Source organism: Chrysochloris asiatica, unplaced genomic scaffold (genome assembly GCF_000296735.1).
Source record: "Chrysochloris asiatica unplaced genomic scaffold, ChrAsi1.0 scaffold00035, whole genome shotgun sequence".
Taxonomy (NCBI): Eukaryota; Metazoa; Chordata; class Mammalia; order Afrosoricida; family Chrysochloridae; genus Chrysochloris; species Chrysochloris asiatica.
Genome location: NW_006408553.1, coordinates 13,992,955 through 14,005,396, shown reverse-complemented (window position 1 = coordinate 14,005,396; position 12,442 = coordinate 13,992,955). Strand labels below are relative to the sequence as shown.

General features: G+C 45.0%; 1 protein-coding gene across 1 annotated transcript in view; it reads left to right on the top strand.

The window, feature by feature from the left end:
• GPR124 (G protein-coupled receptor 124) overlaps positions 1-12,442 on the top strand; it is a 72,396-nt gene that overhangs the window by 30,890 nt on the left and 29,064 nt on the right. Inside the window, exon 2 of the mRNA XM_006859966.1 lies at positions 2,107-2,178. Coding sequence (XP_006860028.1) covers positions 2,107-2,178 — 72 coding nt within the window. The remainder of the gene's footprint in view (positions 1-2,106; positions 2,179-12,442) is intronic.

Below are 12,442 nucleotides of genomic sequence, written 5' to 3'. Positions count from 1 at the left end.
TTTGGTAAGGTGGAGGGTCAGAGAAAAAGAGGAATACCCCCAATGAGATATTTTGGCCAAGTGGCAGCATAGATGGACTCAAGTGTGGCAACAGTAGTGAGGTTGGCCCAGAATCGATCAGTGCTTCGTTCTGCTGTGCATAAGGTCACTATGGGTTGGTGCCAACTCAATGGCACCAAACAACAACAACAACAAGTGTACAATTCAGCAACATTATTAATTACATTCACTATGTTGTGCAAACATCAACAGTGCCCACTTCCAGTAGTTTTTCACCACCCCAAAAAGACACTGAGTACTGCTTCAGCAATAATACCCCATTTCCCCTCCTCCGAGCTCTTGGTAATCACTAATCAACTCTGTCTCTATGTATTTGCCTATTCTAAGTATTTCATATAAGTGAGAGCATACAATATTTGCCCTTTTGTGTCTGACCTGTTTCACTCAGCATAATATTTTCAGGGTTCATTTATGTTGCAGCATGTATCAGAAGTTCATTTATCATTATTGTTGTTGTTGTTAAGTGCCGTCAAGTCAGTTCCGACCCATAGCAACCCTGTATAGGGTTTCCGAGGAACAGCTGGTGAGCTTGAACTGCCGACCTTGCAGTTCAAACAACTTTGCAGTCTGGCGCCACACCAGGACTCCTTTCTCATTATGGTTGTTGTTGGGTGTGATGTGCCGTGGAGTCGGTTCTGACTCATAATGACCCTGTATAGGGTTTCCAAGGCTGTAAATCTTTATGGGAGCAGAAAGCCTCATCTTTCTCCTGTGGAACAGCTGGTAGTTTCGAACTGCCGACTATGAGTTTAACAGACTGATTCACAACCACTATGCTACTAGAGCTCCTTTTTTCTCATTATAGTTGAGTAATATTCTATTATAGACAGAGTGTATACCACATTTTATTTATCCATTCATCTGTTGCTAGACACTTGGGTTCTATCCATCTGGTGGCTATATTTGTGTACACATATCTGTTTGAGTTCCTGCTTTTAAATCTTTGGGGAATATACCTGGGAGTGGAATTGATGGGCACTGCAAATCTCTTTTTATAGCTCCTTTCCTATTGGTCCCCACTTTCTTGCCTCTCCCTTCTAGTCCAGACCAGAGGCTACCCAATGAAGAGAAGGTCCAAGACCCTTACCTGTTTCCCAGCCCAGTTCTCCAGTAAAAGCAGAGAAAAGGAGGGAAATCCTTTGCCTCTGCTCCAGGCAGGCAAGTGCTTGGACTGAGAAACGGGTTAATGATTTTTTAATAAGCAATTAACTGAAGGATGAGTCCTTTAGGCTTGGAACTCCCCTCCTCCCAGTGGGGAGTCTGTCAGAGAAAGACTGAGTGGGTGGGCAGAGATGCTCAGTCTGCTTGGGGCCTCCTCCCTCCTCCCCTGAGTACAAATGAGTAAATAAACAGAACTCTGAGGCAGCAGAGGCTAGGGTGGAGATCTAGGCTTCCCCCAGACCCAAGAGTCTACTAACTTTTGGGGCTGCAGATCAGCTTGGGGAGGCAAACATAGGAAGCAACCTTTTAAGGTAGGGACTTTTGAGGGCTGTGGGTAGTCACCTTCCAGTGAGGCCCTCAGCTCAAAGAAGCAACTATGGAGATCCCCAAGACCTGCTGGACTTGTCCCCAGACCCGTTGGACTTCCTACCCAACTCAGGCCATCTTTCTCACAACTATCTTCAAGGAATCCATCTTCTCTCCTATCCTCAGGGGTTTGACTGAGGGCCTATGCAAGGACAGAGCTGTGGAGGGCACAAAGGAGCCCCTGTGAGATCTGTGCTGTGGTTCCAAGATAGAAAAGGGGGGCATTACAAGTTCACTTCGTGCTCAAACTACTTGTGCCCCAGTCAGATCCACTCTGTAGGGAAACTCGGGGCAGGTAAACTATGACTTGGGGGTCAGTGGGCTGGCCAGTCTTCCTGGACTGTTCCCTGACTCCTCCCTACAATTTCTGAAACACAGGGTAGAGCTGTACAGTTGCACAACTCTACCTGTTACCTAGAATGCCACATGACTCTAGTGAAGAAACTGACTTCTCACTCCATATGCATCTCTAGCCTGTAACACTGCCTTCCCCTGACTGTGTTCTCCTTGTCCCTTCAGACTCTTAACCAACAACAAGATCACAGGACTCCGGAATGGATCCTTCCTGGGACTCTCCCTGCTGGAGAAGTTGTAAGTGTTTGGGCAAGGAGGGGTAGGTAGGGCAGAGGTGGGGAGATGGTGTGATAGGGAAGAGGTCAACTCCAGGAGGATGAAGAACGCTGCTTGCTGAAAGACATCACAGACCTAGAATTGCTAGCTGTGTGGGGCTCAGAGTCAGACCCACTGGGACCTCAATCAGAAAGGGTAGCCCCAGATAGAAGAAGGAGAGGGGCTGGTCTGGTGGCTAGAGATCGAGACCTACCCCTTCACCAGCTAGAGCTGAGAGAAGCAGGGAGTCCTCACTAGTCTAGGCAGTGATGGGGCTAAGGAAAACTCATTAACGCTCTTTAATGAGCAATTCACTGGCCTCAAGCGCCTCTTCCTTCCAACTGGGGGCCAGCTTAAAAGGCAGATGTGTAAGCCTGAGGGGGTTTTACTATGAAGATGACTTCTTCCTCCTTCCCTATAAACTAAGCAACAAACAAAGCCCCAAGGGGGCAGAACCCTGACCTGAGGGTGGGGAAAGGAATCAAGTCCAACTCTCCCCCACCAAGTCTCAGCAACGGCATCCTTCAGGCCTCCCTGGAGACCCCAAGACAGACCAGCACTGGACTTTGGAGTACTAGCTGGCCTGCAAGTGTCTCTTCCTTGGGGTTGGGGATGTCTGGGGTCTAGGTGAAGAACACGTGAATGGTGGAGGGGCAGCTGTTATTGTTAGGTACCCTTGAGTCATAGGGACCCTACGCACGAAACACTGCCCAGTCTTCACAATTGTCATGTTTGAGCTCAATGTTGCTGCCACTGTGTCAATCCATCTCATTGGAGGTCTTCCTCTTTTTTTAAAACAAAAAACTTTTTATTGTGAATTGAGTGAAGGTTTACAGAGCAAATCAGCAGTGTCACGTTCAATATATCATACCCTTTGCTTCATTGCATGGCTGCAAACCCTTCCATGTAACAACATTTAACAGCATTTACCTCTAGTCACTATAACTGGAGTCCTGGTGTGGTGCTGTGGATTAATGCGCCAGACTGCAAAGCCATTTAAACTGCGAGGTCAGTGGTTCAAACTCACCAGCTGCTCCTCGGAAACCCTATACAGTGTTGCTATGGGTCAGAATTGACTCAACAGCACTTAACAACAACAACTATAACTATTGCATTCCTCCCTGTGTCTCCCACTACCAGCATCTTTCCTCTGCTAACCTCCCTCTTGTTGCATAGTGCGGGCCCTGTCACCCATGTTAACATGTGTCTACCCTGTAGCCCATAAATAACTTTCCCTCCTCCCCCCACTAACCAACGTAGATTGTTTCTTTTATCAAGAAAACCTTCTTAAACTTTTCACAACGTTGGTCTCATACAATGTTTGTCCTTTTGTGATTGATTAATTTCAGTCGGTGTAATGTCCTCCAGGTACAACCATGTTGTGAGATGTTTCACAGATTCATCATTATTCTTCAGCATTTTGCAGTAGTCCATTGTGTGTATGTACCAAAGTTTGTTTGACCATTCTTCTGTTGATGGACATTTAGGCTGTCTCCATCTTTTTGATATGTCTCTTGTAGACAGCATATTAAAGGATTCTGGGTTTTGTATTCATTCTGCTCTTTGTCCCTTGACTAATGCAATTAATCTATTTACATTTCTATGGATCCTTTGAAGATACCTAATTATCTTGCTTTTGAAATCTATTTCAGTGTGCTCCATTAACCTTTCCTTCCTCAGAAACATTTTCTAGGTCTGCTTCTTGGTTGTTTGAGCCATTCTCTCATTTTTTTCACGTGAGTTAAAATGGTCTGTTGTCTCTGGGACATTGTGTCATATTTGTAAAAACAAACAGTGCAATTTTTGAACTTGGAGGGGGGAAATATTTTGGGGGGCTCCTGCAATTCAAGATGGTCATGAAGTGGTTGTGGGAGGGATGTGACAGCAGAGTTCCTGGCCCTAGATGGAGTTGCTATTGGACTTGGTGTGATCTATGATCAGGGCACTCAGTCTGGAAGTAGTTTGTGGGGGCCTTTGATGGATCTGGTTTTAGTGTCTCTTAGGACCACAGGAAAGCTGGGTACAAGGTGACTGGCTAAATGCTGGTCTGGTGGTTCTGCAGGTTTGTAAGTCTGCAGCCAAGCCCACCTGAATCCAGGCACCAATGTGACACAAGCACAGCCAGCCCCCACCTCATGCTGGCATGGGTCCCAACCATGTGACTATGAACTCCTAGACAGCAGGGTCTGCGATGGGGGTGGGTGAGAGCAGGAGCTGTCCACACTTCTGGTCACCGTGGGAGCATGGGGAAAAAGAAGAAACTGCACCTTTCTCGTTGCCCATGGGAATCTGCTCTGCCAGACCTCCCTTCATTACCAAAGCTGCTCACAAGATGATTGAGCTGTGTCCAACCAGTCAGTCTCCCTCTCTCACTGTCCCTGATCAGCTTCTCTAACCTTTCTTCTGAAGTTCAGGGTGCCAGAATTTTTATCTGTTTCTGTTTTATTTTGTCTTTTGTATCTTTGTTGTAGAGGGTCCATGTAGTGTGTCTGTCTAGTCTGGCATCTTGCCAGAACTCCCAGACGCTAGGGCTGCAGGTCACTATATCAGAGCCACCTGGTGTGAGCTGAAGGCAGGTAGACAGTGGGAAGCTGGCAGAGCGACCTTTCTCTTTTTTGTTGACCCTCCACTTTGCCAAGCATGATGACCTGATGTAGGGACTGGTCCCTCCTGACAACATGTCCTAAGTATGAACGATGGAATCTTTGTTTCTAAGGAACATTCTGGTGTAATTTCTTTCAAAACAGATTTGTTTGTTCTTCTATCAGTCCATGGTACTTTCAATATTCTTCAATAATATCTTAATTTAAATCCATCAATTCTTCTCCATCTTTCTTATTAATTGTTCAACTTGCACATGCATATGAGGCAATTGAAAATGCATGACTTTGGTCAGGCACACCTTAGTCTTCAAGGTGACATCTTTGCTGTTTAACAATTTAGTGAGAGCAGGAGCTGGCCACACTTCTGGTCACCATGTGCAGCAGATTTGCCTAAGACAGTATGTCATTTGATTTCTAGACTGCTGCTTCCATGAGTGTTGATTGTGGATCCCAGTAAAATGAAGTCTTTGACAACTTCAATCTTTTCTCCATTAATCATGATGCTATTTATTGGTCCAGTTGTGAGGAATTTTATTTTCTTTACATTGCTGTAGTCTTTGATCTTCATCAATATTTTAAGTCCTCTTCTTTTCCAGCAAGCAAAGTTGTTAATGAGTCTTCCTCCAATCTTGATGCCATGTTATTCTGCACCTAATTCAGTTTATGTGGATTATGGGGAGGAACTAGTGGTTGTAATATGTTGGGAAATAAAGGGAATACAGATCGCTCCAGGTTCTCAGCTAACCTCAAGTGTCATGTTTACAGGGTAGCTATGAGATGAAACGTATTCCATGGCACTTAACAACTGCTAACTAGAGTTTCCTAGAAATGGCTGGTGAATTTGAACCGCTAACCTTGAGGATATCAGTCCAGTGCTTATTCTACAGTACCACACCAGGACTCCACATAAAGAAATCGGGAGGCTTTTTCTTCTCCTACAAGCAGTTAAGCATTCAGAGCTCCGATCCCAGCACTCAACCCAGAATTGGTCTTAGAGGCTGAGTCGCAGGAAACCAAATGCTCCTTCCAGGGATGTTTTGGAGGAAGACAAACCGCAGCTGCCTTTCCTGCTCTTGGAGGGCCAGTCACCACCTGTAGTGGCTCTTCCTTCTTAGCACCATGTGCTGCTCTGATGACCTGATGTCTCTGATGACCTCACCAACATCTTCCCATCTTCATCCTCTTGCTTCCTATCTATCAAAGACCCACTAGTTCTCCCCACTTCTCCTTCACCTTCATTCTCAACAAGGTAACATTGACCCTTGAAGTCATGGCACAGTAGATATACGCAAAGCAGGGGAAGCAATCAGAGAAAACATAAGCCAAACCCAACCCACTGCCATTGAGTTTGACTCCAACTCATAACAACCATATAGGGTAGAGTAGAACTGCTCCCCAGGGTTTCCGAGACTGGAAAGAGCCCTGGTGGTGCTGTGGATTAGGTATTGGGCTGCTAGTTGCAAGGTCAGTGGTTCCAACCCACCAGCCATTAGACAGCCGAAAGATGAAACTGGCTGCTCCCACAAATCTATCTAATCTTAGAAAGTCTATCTAAGGTCGCTATGGAATTGACTTGTTGGCAGTGGGTTTGAGTTTTAGTTTGGAATCTTTATGCAACAGCTTTCTCCCGTGGGTTCAAACAGCTGAGTGCATTAACAACTATGCAACCACCTGGAAGAATAGTCAGAAAGTAATGGGAGACAAGCACCTCTGGGGAGTGCAAACAGCTAATGAGTCTGGTTAGTGATTCAAATCCACCCAGTGGTGCCTCGGAAGAAAGTCTGGTGAGCTACTTCCAAAATATCAGCCATTGAAACCCTATGGAGTTGGAAATGGTACAATCAGAACAAAACGGATGAGAATGATAACGCATTATAGAAAATAAATGTAATCAAGATCACGGAATCATTTTTGTAGAATTGTTAAACAGAAACTTAATTTGCTGTGTAAACTTCCACCTTAAAAACAGTAAAATAGTGTTAAAAAAAAAAAAAATAATCCTATGGACATGGAGTCCTGGGGTGGCGCTGTGGGTTAATGCACCAGACTGCAAAGCCGTTTGAACTGCAAGGTCAGCTGTTCAAGCTCACCAGAAACACAAAGGGTCATCAAGAGTCGGAGTCTATTCAATGGCAACTGGTTTAATGAGCGATAACATAGCAACAACTACAAGCACTTAACAACAACATCTGACTAAATGCTGAATCACTAATACGGGAGGAGCACTGGGTGTGAGACAGTGTGTCGGAATGAGAATTAAAATCCTGAGTTTTGGCCTCTATTCTGTTATGAATTGTTCTATTCATTCATTCTCTATATATTTATCAAGCCCCTCTCTGTGCATGCTCTGTTCCAGGCATTGAGTGTACATGGGTGAATAAAATAGTCCAATTGCCTCTCCTTACCCTCTCCTGATGGGACTTCGAAAATAGTAAATACAAATAGGCTGGCACTTTCAAAGATCATGGAGAAATGGAATGGAAAAGATTATGTAATATTTACACAAACATTTTGAATCCCCTTGTGTAATATATGAGTCGATGGTAAGGAGAATAAAGTAGGGTACCTCTCTCCACTGCTGCTGAGTCAATTCTGCCTAACGGTGAGCTGCTCCTTAGGATTTCTGCAGCTTTAGAAGTGTACGAAGTGTACGTGAGTTTGAACTACTGCCCTTGCAGTTAGCCACCAAATGCGTAACATTTGGTGTTAGCCACCAAATGCGTAACACTGTCCCCCCAGGGCTTCTTGAAGTAAAGTAAGGGAGATGAAAAATGATGGTGGTCTATTTTATGCAGTGAGGTCAAAGAAGGCCTCAATGATAAGGTGACAGCCTGTTCATTTCTAGGACTGCCATAACAAAGGACTACAAATTAGGTGACTTTTAAATAAAGCTGTGTTCTCTCAGGGTTCTGCTTTCAGGGTGTCAGCAGAACCATGCACACTGTCTGCTCTAGGGAAAGATCCTTCCTTGTCTCTTTTTGTTTCTGGTGGTGGTGGGCGTGCCACAGAGTCGGTTCCGACTCACAGCGACCCTGCGTAGGGTTTCCGAAGCTATAAACCCTGACATGAGCAGAAAGTCTCATCTTTCTCCTGTGGGGTGGCTGGTAGTTTTGAACTGCTGAACTTAAGGTTAGCAGTCTTACTTGTAACCACTAGACTACCAGAGCTCCTTCCAGCTTCTGGTAGCCCAGGCAACATCACTTCAATCTCTGCTTCTGTCATTATATAGCCATCTTCCTCTTTATGTCTCTCTCTCTTCAAAGTCACCTAGGATTAGGACCCATCCAACTGTATAAGTACAATATTGTGCTAACTGATTATACCTACAGTGACCCTATTTCCAAACAAGGTCATATTCATAGGCATCAAGGGCCAGAACTTCAACGTACCTTTTTTGGGGGACACAATTCAATCTGAGCTTGTCACTGAGCTAGAGACCTGAATATTGTTAAATGCCATCGAGTCAGTTTTGATTCATAAAGACCCTGTATAGGGTTTCCAAGGAGCAGCCAGTGAGTTCAAACTGACCTTGCAGTCTAGTGCAGTATCCAACTGCACCACACCAGGACTCTAGAGAACTGAATAAAGGGAGAGGAAACACCAGGTGGTTCCAAGAAGGCAGAGGCCCTTGGGTCCAGAGCATGCCTAGTGAGTTTGAGGAACAGAAGGGCAGAGTGGGAGGGCTGGGGGTAGAATAAGGTGAAAAGGAGTGGTAGAGTAAGGGTCAGGTGCCAGGTTTAGGACCTCAGTCTCATCTGTAAAATGAGGAAGATGAATTGGATGAATTGTAAGGTGCCTTCAAAGTTTAAATTCTAAGATCCAAATGCTTTGTGGGAAGGAAAAGATCAAAGAACCAAAAGCATGGGGACAGGCTTTACGGGACAAGAGGAGGGGAGAGCTTCTGGGCAGAGTGGTGAGCTGTGATTAGCAGAATCCCACCAACTTCCCTGTGCAGGGAAGGACTGGAGGAGCTCAGAGTCTCCAGGCTGGCTGATCACCACCATCCTGGGTGATCAGAAAGAGGGCTTTTAAGTAGTACAGCTCTTAGGCTCCACTCCTAGAGATTCTAACTCATCAGACTGGATAGGGCCTGGGAATTTTTTACAAGGTATGCAAGCGATTCTCAGGCTCATCCGGGGTTGAGAACCAGTGGACCAGATGACCCCTAGACTGTGGGCCTATTCATCATGAATAAGACACTGTGACCTGGCATGTAGTTGGTGCTCAGGAAACACTGATCTCTCTGTCCTGTCAGACTCAGATGTCTAGACTTGGGCAGCTGAGGCCATGGCAACTTAACATCCTACAGTCTATAAGCAACAAGTCTCATGGGAGGATTGGGGCCTAGTTTAATAAAAGAAATGGTGGGTCTGCAGGGCTCCAGGAGAAAGCATGCATTGCTTTCTTGTGCTGAGAGCCCTGTTGGCCTTTTAGATTAGATAACAGTGCAGATGTGTGTATGAAGGGGCCACCTTATTGGACAAGAGGAAGTCAGGCCTACACAGGTCCCCATTTTGCAATGCAGAGGCCTGAGGGGTAGGAAGAGCTGGCAGGCTCGTGGACATGAACTTCTGTGAGGGCATGGTGTGGAATAAGGGGAGAGAATTCACGATGCATGCAGAATGGGAAACAGCCTGAGATGAACTCATGGGAAACTCATGCCTTGGGGAAGCTGAGTTAGGGACAGAGGGGACACACTTTGTGAGGCAGGTGGACTAGAAAACCTGAAGAAGATCCCAGCAGAGTCAGCTGATTGGCCAGTCTTAGTGTAACAGGGCTCAAATGTGGTAAGGCTGTGTCTCTGAGCCCTCCTCATGTATCCTGGCCCCCTCAGCACAGAACCGCTACCTTGCTGCCCCTCAGGTGAAGGGGTGTGATAACAGAAATCAGACTCTGGTGTAAAAAAGAGGCCTAGCATTGAGTCTTGTCTTGGCCATTGACCTTCTGGGTGTTTCACCAAGCCACAGGTTTCTCACTTGGAAAATGGGGTGATGACTTGTTATGGGAATAAATGTGCTCATCTTTGCAGGGTGCTGGGGACAACAAGGGCTCTCAGGAAGCAGAAGCAGTCCATTTTACCTCTGAAGAGTTCCAGGTTCCAAGACACTAACCTGGCTATCCCTTGTTTGCATAGGGTTTGCCAAGAGGTGCCTCTCTGAGGGCAGGCAGCTTTCAGTTAAAATATTAGTGCTAAGAATGTTCCTGGGGGCGTATTCCTCTGGACCCTCATACCCTTGCTCACATCTCTATACAGATTCTGCAGCATGCACATACAATGGGGAGCCTCTATGGCCTGTCTCAGCGTGCACACGACTGTGTGGACACATGCCTCCAGAGGTCCTTGGGAGAGCCTGAGGAAAAGGCCTGGGGAGGGGAGCCTGGTCAGCCCCAGGATGATTTGTCATTGCCTAATGAGATTAATGAGCCCCAGGGGCTGGTATGCAGCGGGTACTGGGCACTCATTAGAAGCAGATGGTTTGGGGAATGATGGCTAGTGGGGGCCTGGGGATGGAGTACAGCTCAAAGACCAGGTGGTTTTCATTAATGGATGGGAGGAGCCAAGGGGAAGGACGCTGGGCTCCCTCCCTCCCCTTCCTTTCTCCTCCAACACTCAGGGGAATGTGGCAAAGAAGCCAACACAGGCTCTGGTGCAGCTGAGGGCCCAGGAGGGGAGGCTGGTATATGCGACTATAGTTTGCTGTTGTAGCCTCATGCCTGGCACAATGTAGGTGCTCAATAAATATGTTTTGGATGGTATGAGAAATAGCAAGGCTTGCAGGGTGAGGAGGGAGGCTGGGACCACTTTGGGTTTCCTACCTTCACCAGGACCTCTCCCTCTCTTTTCCCCCGACCATCTCTATACCTGAGTTGGTGTTCTGGCCCAGTTCTCATCCAGCCTTCTCTTTCTAATGTACCCTGGAAGTCCTGTAGGGCTCAAGGAAAGCGGATCTGTGGTCTCAGAACCTGTAATTTGGTTTTCAAACCACAAGCTGGGAGGTCTGTGAGGGCCAGAGAGAGCCAACTTTGCGTCACCCCACCCTGTCAGAACATGGTACACACTCACACATGTACAATTTTCTCTCTCACACACATACAAACTCTTTCACACACACACACACACACACATGCCCTCTCTTTTAAACAACTTTATTTAGATATAATTTACATGCCATAAAATTTGCCAGTTTAAAGCATACAGTTCAACGGTTTTCAGTGTGTTTACTGAGTTGTGCAACCATCACCAATGAATTTTAGAACATTTCAATTTTAGAACATCCCCCCATATTAACCAGTCCCTCCGCATTCCTCCCCCATCCCTCTGCCCTACTTTCCAGCCCTAAGCAACCACTAATCTACTTTCTGCCTCTATGGATCTGTCTATTCTGAACATTTCATATAAATGATATGCGATGTTTTGTTAACATCATGTTTTCGAGGTTCACCCATGTTATAGCATATTTCAGCACTTTATTCCTTTTTATGGCCAAATAATATTCTGGCATAGCACTGCAGGATAATGTGCTGGACTGCAAAGTCAGTTTAAGCTGCAAGGTCAGCAGTTCAAACCCACGAGCTTCTACTCAGAAACCCTATACAGTGTTGCTATGAGTCACAACCTACTAGATGGCACTTAACAATAACAACAATATCCAATTATATGAATATAACTGTTTTGTTCCATCAATTGATGGAAATTTAGGTTATTTCTGCTTTTCAGCTGTTATAAATGGTGCTGCTATGAACATTCATATATAGGTTCTTGTGTAGGTAAATGTTCATTTCTCTTAGATAGCGTATACCTAGGAGTAGAATTACTGAATCATACAGTAACTTCGTCAAATTGTTTTCCAAAGTGGCTGCACCATTTTCAATTCTCATGTTAAATGTACAAGGGATATGTACAAGTGTTCCAATCTATGGGCAGGGCCTTGCAAACACTTGTTATTGTCTGTCATTTTTATTATTGTACTGTGCTTTTGATTTGCATTTTCCAAACGATGTTGATCATCTTTTCATTTGCTAATTAACCATTCTTGTATCTTCTTTGGAGAAATATCTGCTCAAATTAATTGTTTACTTTTTAGATGATTTAAAAAAAGTATTTTTATTACTGAATAAGATGTTCAATAATATTCAGAACATTTCTATATTCTGGATGGTGGTGGTGGCGGTGGTTTGCTGTGAAGTCGATTCCAACTCATAGTGACCCTGTATAGGGTTTCCGAGGCTATAAATCTTTACGGAAGCAGAAAGCCTCATCTTTCTCCTACAGAACAGCTGGTAGTTTTGAACTGCTGACCTTGAGGTTAGCAGCCTGACTCCTAACCACTATGTCACCAGAGCTTCTATATTCTGGATAGAAGTACCTTGTAAATGTATGATTTACAAATACTTTCTCCCATTCTTCATTCCAGGTAGTGTTCTTTGAAGCAAGAACATTTAAATTTGAATTTATATATAAATTAAATTTGAAGTCCAATTTCTTGATCTTCTTATTTACTTTTTTTTCTTTTATTGTGAACTAAGTGATAGTTTACATGGGAAAACATAGGCTTTACACCATCGTTTCATTGCAATGATTACAATCCCCTCCATGCATCATCATTCAACAGTATTTGCTTCTATTCCCTCTGTTTTTCTTT